The 13,443-nt window shown below is 39.6% G+C and overlaps 1 protein-coding gene across 4 annotated transcripts in view; it reads right to left on the bottom strand.

Annotated features, from left to right (window-relative positions):
* Positions 1-8,429: 8,429 nt before the first annotated feature.
* Positions 8,430-13,443, bottom strand: part of MYO1B (myosin IB) — a 187,512-nt gene continuing 182,498 nt past the window's right edge. For all 4 annotated transcript variants that reach the window (XM_027054426.2, XM_027054446.2, XM_027054466.2 and 1 more), the window contains one exon: positions 8,430-9,738. In XM_027054426.2, the coding sequence (XP_026910227.1) occupies positions 9,615-9,738 (124 nt within the window). In that variant the 3' untranslated portion in view covers positions 8,430-9,614. The remainder of the gene's footprint in view (positions 9,739-13,443) is intronic.

The raw sequence follows: 13,443 nt of genomic DNA, 5'->3' as shown, positions 1-13,443 counted from the left end.
ATAGAGCCTGACGTGGGGCTCAAACTCACGAACCATGAGATCATGACCTGAGCTGAAGTCAGACGCTTAACTGACTGAGCCATCCACGTGCCCCAAGAGATCTCTCTAAATAAACAAATAAACTTTTTAAAAAATGATGCAGAGGGAGCCTCAAAGATGAAGTATTCAAAGATAGGTTTGTTTGGGAGGTAAGTGGCAACTATGTGACTAATGATGAATTTTTTTTTTTTTTGACTAAAGATGACTTCTGAGCAGATCTGTACCAATTTTCCTAATTAGTCTCGTGGACTCGTCACAAATGGCTGTTGTTCTGTTTTTACGAATGGAGTGTCTACGTCTATATGTATCAAACCACACTCATGAAATAAACTTGAATAAACCGTGTGTCTGGTATGGGTTGGGGGCAGTTCAAGACACCACACATGGCATCTTCATCTGTGGGTTTCTTTTCTAGTGGAAAGAACAAATTGGTGGGTGGATTTCCTTCCCATTTTATAATGTTTCAGCAACAGCTCCCAAGTGCTTTTCATTTAACGTTACTAGATCCTATTTCTTTTTCAGATCCAAGTCCAAATTGTGCGAGGAAGTAAAGACAGCTGTTACCAAACAACCCATGATCATCAGAAAGACTAAATTCCAACTATTGCTGTTCTCTGGATCTCTACCTTAATTCGTGCCAAGTCTGTCCATAACAATACCCAGACATAAGAACTTTTTGCCTGTTCCTTTTCAAAACTACAGTAAAGTGAGGGTGTTTTCCAACAGAAACAAATGCCAAAATAGCTAAGAATATCTTCCTTTACGTTAAAAACAATTTTTTTAAAACATTTATTTATTTTTGAGACAGAGACAGAGCACGAGCGGGATGGGGGAGAGAGGGAGACACAGAATCCGAAGCAGGCTCCAGGCTCCGAGCTGTCAGCACAGAGCCCGAGGTGGGGCTCCAACCCATGAACAGTGAGATCACGACCTGAGCTAAAGTCGGACGCATAACTGAGCCACCCAGGCGCCCCTACATTTTTGTTTACAGTCACTCAAATTCTACAAAATAATGCTCAAAATACGAATAACTTCTCTCCTGTGCGCATGGTATGTTGGGCAACATTAAACTTGTAAAATCCTTTTTCAATTTGATTCTTAAAAATGGTCAGGTTGGGGGTCACCTGGGTGGCTCAGTCGGTTGAGAATCAGACTTTGGCTCAGGTTACATTCTTGCAGTCCGTGAGTTCGAGCCCTGCATTGGGCTCACTGCTGTCAGCACAGTGCCCACTTCAGATCCTCTGCTCCCTCTCTCCGCCCCTCCCCCACTTGCACACTCTCAAAAATGAACAAACATTTAAAAAAATGGTCAGGTTGGTCATCTCAATAGAAACTTACTGATTTTCCTCCATCAGAAAGTATTAGGTAGCTTCATTTGAATAAAACCGTGTTGAGTCAAATCTAACAGATACAGTTATATTCTATGAACTTCTATTCTAAAAGCTGTTTTCAACCTTCAGGTCATTTTTAGGGGCTAAAACAAGGAGAGTAAGTTTTGATTACTCTGCTTAAAGATGACATTGCCCCTTATTAGAAGTTAGGATTTAAGGAGGGCACCTGATGTGATGAACACCAGGCATTGTATGGAAGTGTGGAATCTCACTATATTGCTCACCTGAAACTAATAATACACTATATGTTAACTAAATGGAGTTTAAATAAACACTAAAAAAAAAAAAAAAAAAAGAACGTATACTTGGGAAAGACCAATATCTTTAAAATATAACATTCATATTCAATCACAAATAAATATGCTGTATATGTAGTTTTAATAAATAGTCATGCTGGAAATAGTTTCTTAAAGTAAAAAAAACAAAAAGAAGACACTAGAATGGCAGTCTCACCACATGTTACATTACTGAATACACAAGGAAGGTTGAATTTATGGCTGAAGGACTGCTTTCAGGTTTTTAAATGAAGAAACATTTTTATTTTCTACTATACAATGCCTCAACAACTCTGTGGTGTCCCTTCAGTATATATTATTTCCTATTTGACTTATACACACTTGTACCTTCTCAAGGCAATTGATTATTATTGTTGCATATAACATGAAAAGTACACGTTTTCCTTTGTCTACAGTTGGCCCCTCGTGGAAACACACACACACACACACACACACGGGGGCACCTGGGTGGCTGTTGGTTAAGCATCCAACTTTTGGTTTCGGCTCAGGTCACGATCAAACTGTTTGTGGGTTCGAGCCCTGCATCGAGCTCAGAGCGGACAGTGTGGAGCCTTCTTGGGATTCCCTCTCTCCCTGGCTCTATGCCCCTCGCCAACTTACATGCATGCATGCTCCTAAATAGATAAGTAAATAAATATATATTTTTTTAAGAAGATGCATGTACCTTAAATGCTACTGAAAAAAAAATGCTACTACATGCCTTTTCAGTGGTGTTCCTCTCTGTCAATTAGAACGTTCACTTCAGGAAACTGAATTTGTAGCAATCATTTTAGAAAAGGCCATTCTGAATTTAGCTCCAAACAGCACACGAGAGAAGAGCTTAGGTGATTGCTAGGAAATTATTTAGAAACATTTTTTAAATTAAAAATAAAAGTTTGAGGGTCCTAGGGGACTTCTAGTTCCATCTGGCTTCATCTATAAACTGTCATCACTGGACGAGATAATCCATTGTAAAGACTGTAAAAATAGTTGTAAAAGATAGTTAAAGAATTAGAAAAACCATCGGGGTTCTCTCACCACCAAAGGAAGCACATTTGAGGAAAACAGACAATTTTACCTGAAAACAAAAAGAAATACGTTCATTTATATAAGATAGTAATTTTATGAAGATTTTAGGGAAAACTTAAAGTGGGGATAATTAGTAATATGGATCGAAACTGCTACGTCAATGGAAAACCAAAATATCATGTAAAATTAGACATTAACTGACTTCAAGGAAACACTTAATATTCTCGCCATATGATCCCATTAAGGGACTCCCATGCCCAAATCCCTGTGGCTAAAAAAAAGGGCTGATTTTATGTTCACATTTCCAGGACTCTGATGAACGATCATTACTCCAAATACATGAATGTGTATTTATTAATTGTAATGCTTTACTCCCTGCTTTCACAAGAGTGTAGGACCTCCGAGTTATGAATTTTACTTCCAAGTGACCATGCCAACTTGTTCCAAAGCTGTAATGATTGACACGGTTTGGGATTAACACAGAGACAGATCATCAATTTAACGGAAGAGAGAATCTAGAAACAGTGCAGTCTTTTTAAGGCTATCCATGTGGGGGGAAAAAAAATGAATCCTCACTCCCTACTTTACATCATAAAAAAAAAAAATCAATTCCAGTAGACTAAAGAGCTAAATGTGAAAGGCAGAACAATAAAGCTTCTGAAAGAAACCACAAGTATCCTCATAACCTTGAGCAAACAAGTATCTCTTCAACAGGAAAGAGTATGGACCCTAAAGGAAAGAACTGGTAAACCAGCCTTCGCTAAAATGCAATGTCTGTTCATCCAAAGATACTAGTAGGAGAGTAAAAAGGTAACCACAGACTGTGAAAGATGCCTGCTACCCCCACACCTGAGGTCTCCTATCCAAAATATAGCTACAAATCAAAAAGACAAGCCCAACAGGAAAAAAAAAAAAAAAGGCAAACTACTTGAATAGGTACTTCACAAAAGATGACGTGCAAATTGCCTACATTGAAAAGGTATTTGAGTTCATGAGTCGTCAGGAAAATGTGAATTCAAGTTAAGATCCACCAGCGGGACCAAAATTAAGAAGACTGACGACATTAGGTGGGGCAAGGATATAGAGAAAATGCACGCCCCGTCCCCTCACTGCTGGTGGGAGCCTTAACTGCTACAGTTCCTTTGAAAGTCAGTTTGATGCAATCTACTCAAGGTGAACGTAAGCTTACCCCGTGACCCCACAGTTCTATTCCTAGGTATCCACCCCGCAGACAGGAGGGCGGATACTCGCCAAGATGTGTACAAGAACGTCTGCAGGAGCACTACCCGTCATAGCCAAATGCCCATCAACAGTAAGATCGATTACAAAATTGCAGCCTACCCACACTGAGGTATTACACAGGCCAAGCAAATTTTAGCTACAAGCAACAATGTGAATGAATTCCAGTTATAATACTGAATGAAAGAGGTCAGAAGGAAGAGTATGTACTGTAGGATTCCATCTATATGGAGAAAAAAAAAAAAACACCAAACCCAAACCAAACAAACAAAAAGGGCAAAACTAATATATGATACTAGAATACAAGAGAAAGTTACTTCTGTGGGGGACTGTGACTAGGGCGGACAAAGGGGCTTCTTGTTTTGGGTGCTACTACATGGATGTGTTCAGTTTTTCTGGTATGTGAACATTTCTGATGTGTAGGTCATTAAATGTATATATATGTATTTGTAGAGAATATGCCAGATCCACTCATTAGTGAGAGAAGGGATGAAAGGAAAGGGAAAATGAGAAAAGGAATGTTGGAGGGAGTATAAACTAAATGAAATAATCTAAAGAGAATAACCTTGGGGCTCCTGGGTGGCTCAGTCGGTTAAGCGTCCGACTTCGGCTCAGGTCATGATCTCATGGTTTGTGAGTTTGAGCCCCACATCGGGCTCTGTGCTGACAGCTCAGAGTCTGGAGCCTGCTTCGGATTCTGTGTCTCCCTCTCTCTCTGCCCCTCCCCTGCTCATGCTCTCTCTCTGTTTCAAAAATAAATAAAAACATTAAAAAAAATTTAAAACAAATAAAGAGAATAACCTTAAAAGTTCTCATCACCAGAAAAAGAAAAAAATAACTACATGAGGGGACAGACGTTCACGGAATATTGTAGTAATCATTTCACAATATACACATATATCAAATCATTGTTATCCATCTAAAATTAATACATATAGTATATCCATTAGATATCAAAATTAGACCCGCAAAAATGTTTTTAGGTACGTGAAATAAGGTGGCTGGCTGATCTGTTTCTTTCTCTCAGTATCGCCAGGCCATTGGGTGAATACAGAATTAAATCCTGTTCCCAGTTTCCTCCTTAAATGCTGAGAAGCCGACACTATTTTCCTTGGTTACAAAGTCAGATTTTTGTTGAATTTTACGGAACGGAGCAGAGGAGATCTGGCCACCATGGTGGCAAAAAAAGCTAATGAGAAAGAGGCTGTGGTTTACGCTGTGCTGTGATTAACTCCAGATTTTGAAAATGATCTTCAAACCAAAGAGAATGAGGCAAACAATTCCAAGATTTGCAGGAAACCAACTCAAAAACAATTAATTTTCTACTGAGTGCCTATTGGAATAGAAGCCGGAAAGAGCAGAAAGCAAGTGCCAGCTCGTCCAGGCTGTGGCTTCCTGAGGGTTAGCTGACCAGAAGCTGAGAGTGAAGGGCATGGAATGGAGTGTTCCTTACAAGGATATGCAAAGAAAGAGCCCCTCCAGTGATGAAACATTAAGTCTTCAACATTAAATCTTCAAATGGACAATGAAGACTTACAGCTGTGTTTTCCCACCAGGAGGAAAAGAAGCGCAAAACTACTGTCCTTCCTTCTCTTCCTTTTTATCCCCTGCACCTAACTGAGTGAATTTGAATGCTGCGGTCGGTCGTTAGCAGAGAACGCCCAGCTTAAAAACAAAGGCTTGTATAAGACTTAATAAACACATTAGGAGTTTTCAAAATCCTTCTCCATCAACATACACCATTTTAAAGGGTGCTCGTTATCTGAATATGTCAGAACCTAAACACCTCACTTATTACATGAAAAATAGCACACAAAAAAGACGCTGTTGTCTATTAGACTAAGAATTTTGAACCATATCCTAATTACCATAATTATACTTAATTACATGAATTTGAGAGTTCTCACTCTGCATACTAATTGAAATGGCCTAATAAAACCATTTATCCTCTTAGATTTCTGCCAAAGCCTCAAACCTGAGGGGGCACCTATGATTCTCAGAACTCGCGACCATGGTGCCTTAGGATCACAGACACACCTCGGAACCCCTGGGGTAGGAGAAAAGCTATTCAAACTTGAGCTGAAGGCTTTACGTCTGAGTTCTGGGTCCAACTTATTATTCCAAGAGTGGGAAATACGAAACTGTAACCAATCGGTTAGAGAGTGACTTTCCTACCTATGTTCCTTTCTTGCCCCGTGGCACGTGGAAGTCAAGGTCAAGAATACTCGGCAACCGCCATGGTCTGATTTTTGGTGCTCACTACCTGGTTACCTTTTTCAAGCACCCCTTTTAGTCTAGACCTACAAGTCACTCCAGGGGCTGGGCAAGTAAGTGGTGGCTGGAAACAAGTTAGGGCTGTGTGGCCAGGCCAGAGCACTTAGGAAATCCGGAGTGCCAGTAATACTTTAATCCGCCATTGCAGGACAGCGACAGAAATTCAAAGATAAAGAAATATTGGTTGCTCACCCATTATAACAGAACAATGCCACAGTTTATCAGTAACATCTAGTCAGGCACTGGGGGTGGGTGGGAGGCACCGGCAGGTGTGGCAAACAATGCAGCTCGCAGCTACAGAGAGGCTCTAGGCCAGTTCTGATACACGTGGGCACATGTTGGAACCACCTCCCGGAGGACTTGTTAAGACAGATGGCTGGGTGGCTACAGAGAAACTCGAGGATTTTTCTTGGTGGTTCTCAAACTTGAATGTGCTTAATCACCTGGAGATTTTAAGTGCCTATTTTCAAACTCTGTTCTGGAGATTCCCAATTCAGTTGGGAAAGGGTATGGCCCAGGAATCTGCATGGTTGTTTTGGTTGTGTTTTAAAAACAAGCTTTCCTCGTGATTTTGACCCAACTCTAACCTCACGTTTGAAAACCAGGGTTTAAGACTCTATTGCTGAGCTGAAAAGCTCTAAATAATTGCTCTCACCAATTATCTCCCTATGGAAATAGTCACTAGCACTTGCTCCCTATGGAAAAAAAAAAAAAAGGAGGCACCACTACATACACTGAAAACATTAAGAACTCTTGCTTCCAATTTGTACCTTTCAAGGATGCTCTCCCCAGCTGGCGAGCTTAGTTTAGGAAACTCCAAGGATGTGTAGTTCACCCTTGTACATCAGGAGGCTTTCTTGCTAAAGTTCAGAAAAACTTCTCCAAGTCAAGTCACAACCCACCTAGAATGAATTTCATGACCAAAACTTATTATTGCGATGACAAGACTAGAACTGATGGATGTGTATGCAAAAACACTCTCATTTAAAACTACCTTGTAGAGATATTTTTAAATCCTTGCAGAACACCTACAACAAAGTTTGAGATCAAATGGCTTCTCTTTTGGAAATGAACTTTGGAAAATATATTATTGCTAACTGCTATTATTGCTAATCTTCATAATGAACAATCTGCAGATAAGTTATTTGGGAAAAGTTAACAAGTAAGACCCATGGAATATTCGCCCTCTCCATCCCAGACTTAAATTTCCATTCAGGAAAACAACCCAACAACGATCTGGAGGGGACTGGAGAAATGCATCCATACAATGGAAAATGGTACCACAGTAAAAAAGAATACTGAGCAAAAAAGGCAGAGTAAAGAACAAAGTCTATCTAGCATATTAGCTTTTGTCTACTAAAGCAAGAGGTAAAAATCTGTATTTTTATTTTGTTTTGGAAGCATATGCATAAAGCAGGGCAAAAGCAAGTAAAAACAATGGTTAACTTGGGGGGGGATGGTAACTGAGCACATGGCTGAGTGACAGGATGGAGAATTTGCATTGTATATCTGCTTACATTTATTTGTATGTTGAACAATATGAATGTACTACATATTTTTTAAACATTTTTTAAAGAACCCTCTCTAGTTCCAATTTTTATTTAAAAAAATTTTTTTTAAATGTTTATTTATTTTTGAGAGAGACAGAGACAGAGCACAAGTTGGGGAGGGACAGAGAGGGAGGGAGACACAGAATCTGAAGCAGGCTCCAGGCTCTGAGCTGTCAGCACAGAGCCTGAAGCGGGGCTTGAACCCATGAACTGAAAGATCATGACTTGAGCTGAAGTCGGACGCCTAACCAACTGAGCCACCCAAGCACCCCTCTAGTTCCAAATTTCTACTCACTTATTTCAGGAACTATTTCAGAATCTACCACTTTTAGGCACATGCTGGAGAAGACGAAGAGAAAATAATGATATACTCTACCTGCACCAATAAACATAAAGGCTTCTGAGAATTTCTTTATGGGAGCAATCATTTTAAGTACAAAAATTAAAAAGAAAGTCCTCCCCCACCCAAATACTTTCAATGAATGTTTCTGGTTTATAAAAGGCTAAGTGAAATTCAATTACACAGAAAACATACACTGTTTGAATTGTAAAGCCTTTCTATGTGATATTACATTGACATACAACATGAAAAAAGAGCCCGAGATACAAAAATACAGTTGTGATTCAGGAAATGGCACCAAATTAGAACAGTTTTATTATTTAACATACCAATGTATATACATTATCCTCCCAAATAAGAAACAATTTGATTCCAAAGTTTAAAATGTAGTTTCCAAAATGAATCCTTATTGTAAATTTGAAAACAAAAAAAAGTCCTGCAAATTAACACAATTTTGACCCTTGACTAAAATATGCACCCTGTACCAATCACCTCGCATACAAAATGTATATTATAAATAAAACTTTCAAAAAAGATCTTGGATGTTTATTGCACGTTGTACAGAATGCTTGCCACTATCTGAAAGGCTTTTCAGCTCTTTACTGTATAATATGTTTAAAGGATTTCTTCAAACTTGGGTGAAAACACTCTGCAAATATGAGCCTATATAGGATCATAGATGCTGCTTACCAGAAACAGGAAAATACAATCTTATTTGTAGACTTATTTGGACTGCTTCTGCACTTTTTCTGAAATAAGAATGACTCTGTTGTTTAGTGTTAAAAGCAATGACAAGATCCGGACACATTAAAAGTCCTGTTCAAATGTCAGTTTTCTCTTTTCAAATAGAAACTACGTGGAGAGGCATTTTTTTACCCAGTCATATATTTCTACTTTCTAGGACCAGCCCTTCTTGAAGTATATTTGTTAAAGATCACACTACAGGATTCAGAACAATGCTGTTTGTCAGCAACAGTTACTGTTTTGGTTTCAACATCTCAACCTCTCTCAGCCCTAGTAAAGTTAGCACAAAGCAGCCAGCCTGCCATGGCCTGAAAAACAAAAAAGGGTTCCCAATAAGTTTTCATTGCATCCAGCACAGTGCCTTGCAAAGAGCAGGCACGCAATAAATATCTGATGAATGAATGCACTATCTTCTGGGACCATTTCCTATACGTAATTACTGATTCATGAGTAATATGCTGATTTAAGGTACACAGATCTAACACAATGACTAAACAGAAAACACGTGTGACATGTTACAGGCCAGGACACGCTGTGTATTTTAAGGGTTAAAACTATTCCCATACTAAAAATTGATTAGTCGAATATTTTTATTTTGCCAAGGGACTCTTAACAGTATTAGCCTTTGGCAATTCCCAAACATACAACGAACCCCAAACAAAACGAAACGAAACAAAACAAAATTGCACTATTACAGGGAAACAAGTCCGTGAAAGCAGAGAGGAGGAGCCAGTTAAGGAACAGCAACTTCAAGGAGACGATTGTTTTTTCGTTTGCACGTTGGGACGCTCCCATTTTTCTGGTTGCCCTGAATAAACTTCACACATACTTTATCCTGTCTGAACTGAACCAGGAACCTGGAAGAAAAGAATAGGGCAGATTAAAGAAAAGTACACACACAACAGCTGATGATGACACTAACACTAGCTTTTGTTTCTTTCTTTTTTTTTTTAAGTTTATTTATGTATTTTGAAAGAGAGAAAGAGAGGGGTAGGGAGGGGCAGAGACAGAATACAAGCTGTCAGCGCAGAGTTTGATGTGGGGCTCGATCCCACGAACCTTGAGCTCATGACCTGAGCCAAAATCAAGTCAGATGCTTAACCGGCTGAGCCACGCAGGTGCCCCCAACTAGCTTTTGTTTCCTAATGGATATTGACCTGGACAAGTATTGCCTCTTTCCATCAGCACTTGCAACAGCCATCACTTAGCCCCTAAGGAAAGTGAAGTTCATTAACTCATCACACTCTAGTAAGGTAAGAAGGGCTAAGAAGAATTATTTCCATGTTTCAAATGAAGACCAACCTGCTCTTTTCCCATTTTTCTCCATTTTTGCATAGTAAGACCATAAACTGGCAGGGGGTGGGGGAGGTTCCTATTGAATTACCAACAGACTGAGAAAATTAAATGAAAAAATATCATTAAAGAGGTCTAGAGACACTCCAGACTATGATTTCCAAACACTGGTTACTGACATTATTTCCTCAACAATTTTTGTCATATCCACACACTATGCTAATAGTTGTTTCTAACCCTAAATAAGTAGATTTCAAAATAGCTGTGACCTATGGAATAATAATAAAATTGCAAGTTTGATATTCCCTTTATATTTTTTTAATGTCCATTAAAATATATATACTATATACTACATATAGTATAGTATATATAGTATGTATATAATAGTATATATATAGTATATATATATATATATATACACTATATATTGCTAATACAAACTACATATATACTATATACATATATAGCATATACATATAATCATAACACTTACACACTCTGTCAGTGCACACCCAAAGCCACTTCTTATCCTACAGTAGTAGTACATGTGGTACAACATGTGAAACCGTATTCTAGTTCCAATCTGTCCTTTCATAGACTGTTAGGGGTCAAGTGCTCGTCCCCTGGATGATTCGTCACACCTTCCTACCACAAACGTACTGCATTCCTGCTGGGCTCAGGGCTGCAAGGGACACCTGGCCATACAAAATGAGGTCCCTGCCCTCAAGGATGGCATCCTTGTGGAGGAAGGAGAGCGGCATGACTGGACCAGAACCCGGGCTTTCCCATCTCAAAGCCAGTGCTCGTCACTCCAGCGTAAGAGTCAGTACAACGTTGCCATATTTGCAATATGTTTCTCAGGGAACAGTTTTCTGAGTTGCTGGCATATAGCTGAGTCACTCTAACAACCGTGTGACAGATTGCATGCTCACTGGATCCACGACAACGGCAAACATCAAAACAGCTCTGTTCCATGCACATTAGTCTCAGCGTCAAGGTCTACAGAACCCGTCCGTGTTTTGCAAACATTGTCTACAGGAGTGAAATGTGACACATACGCTCCTGATTTATCAATTGTTTTAACAGGATAGTACTTCCCTGCTTTGGAATGGTCTATTTTTTTTTTTTACCTTGAAAGTACTGACAAAAAGAATTATGGCTCCAAAATCGCATCTCTCTAGCATACATACTTGTATCTACGTGCCTCAAAGAAAGAAAGCACCTTTCGAATTTAATGCCAATACACACATTTAAAAAATCAAATATTTTGACATTTTAATTTTCAAAGACCACTTATAGTGTAATGAAAGTATAGGGAGTTCTCTTCCCCAATAACTTTAGCATTGGCTGTCTTCATGTTCACAATGCATGATTGCAAGATTTATTGAATGTTCACCATGCACCATACTTTTCTTAGTAAGTTACATATATTAACTCAACTTTAAAATAATCCTATGAGGCAAGTAATATTAATTTTTTTTAATGCTTATTTAGTTTTGAGAGAGATAGACACGCACGACTGGGGGAGGGGCAGAGAGAGAGGGAGACACAGAGTCTGAAGCAGGCTCTGTCAGCACAGAGCCCGACGCGGGCTCGAACTCATGAACTGTGAGATCATGACTTGAGCTGAAGTCAGACGCTTAACCGACTGAGCCACCCCGGTGCCCCATAGGCAAGTAATATTATTCCTCTCCACTTCATAAAAGAGAAAACTGGAGCATGGCCCACAGTGAGGGCATGGTAATCAGAGAATCACCCTCCAGCAAACAATAATGTTGAATGCATTCTTTCACAGCATCAATACCAGTTTGAACGTCACAGCAAAAAGAATTTAGATGATTTGTTCTGATTTAAAATATTCAGACAAACAATTGCATATGTTGAATGATTTACACGTTTGTATATTATGTGTGTGTACCCATGTACATATACACACATATTTAAAATGTTTAATAGAACAAATTCACTTTGGTTTTTTCAATACTTTTAGGACTTCGTTTTTAGAAACTGTTTAGAAATATTACACATTTTATTTAAGGTCCTTAAAATGCAATCTATTTATGGACTGAACCGTTTGGGAATAAGAACTGGGAATTACAAAGCAGGTTAAAACTGCTCTAAGGAGTAAATAGGACTCTGACTCTCCTCTTGTAAACTGACAGCCAGTTTATCCATAATGCCTAGGGAGACTAGGTGTATTAAAATATTACTTCTGCTTCTGAAAAGGACACACTGAGGAAGGTTTCGGTCATTGAACTGCACACTGGATATAATACTAATCTGCCGAGGGGCGCCTGGGTGGCTCAGTCGGTTGAGCGTCCAACTCTTGATTTCGGCTCAGGTCATGATTTCATGGTTCATGAGTTCAAGCCCCGCATCAGGCTCTGTAATGACGGTGTGGAGCCTGTTTGGGTCTCTCTCTCTCTCTCTCTCTCTCTCTCTCTCTCTCTCTCTCTCTCTCCCTCTCCTGCACTTGTGTGTGTGCTTTCTTTCTCTCTCAAAATAAATAAACTTAAAAAAAAAAAAGTACTAATCTGTAGAGCTGGCAGTGAAATGGATTAAAGCCACTTAGGACTGCAAAAAAAATACATCATGGGCACCCCTGCCCATGACTTTGTAAAATTTTTTAAAAATTTAAAATGCGCTCCAAGGAGGTGTATGATCCTTGCCTAAGAGCTCTAGAGGTTGTGAAACAGGCTACATTGACCGTTGCTCTGCCATGTGGCTCCCTGAAGCCTGGGCAGGGGAACACGGGTGCTCTGCAGGATGCCATCAGCTGTTTTGTTTTTATGAAACCAAACAACGATTAGGAATTGGAAAAGGAAAGGTGTTTTGGACTGGTTTACAATGCGACTAAATGTTTTGTTTTCTTCACATGGCCACCCTGTAAACCTTCACTCCCACAAGCATGTTTACTGAAAGCTTACGCATCCAGAACATCATACCCCTCTCTGTGACAAGGCAGGGTCCCTGCCACCCACAAGCAAACCATCCCCATCAGTGTTGCACAACTGTGTGCCTCACACACAATGTGAGAACCGCGGGAGGGTTCTGTGGTGGATGACGTATGAGAAATAGCACACGCTATCCTGCCCAGCCCCTCTGGAGAGTCATGATGTGTGACTACACAGCACATCTGGGGAGACCTGTAGTAAAGACAGATTGTACATTTCCATGAGCCACTACTTTCTTCACAGCAGAGGCTGTGTTCCTACAATACCAGCTTGGGAAATGCTTAAGAGTAGCGATCCTTTGTGGCCTGGGTGTTG

The sequence above is a fragment of the Acinonyx jubatus genome, chromosome C1, assembly GCF_027475565.1.
Source record: "Acinonyx jubatus isolate Ajub_Pintada_27869175 chromosome C1, VMU_Ajub_asm_v1.0, whole genome shotgun sequence".
Taxonomy (NCBI): Eukaryota; Metazoa; Chordata; class Mammalia; order Carnivora; family Felidae; genus Acinonyx; species Acinonyx jubatus.
Note: the sequence above shows the minus strand (reverse complement) of the source record. Positions and strands in the feature narration are given on the sequence as shown.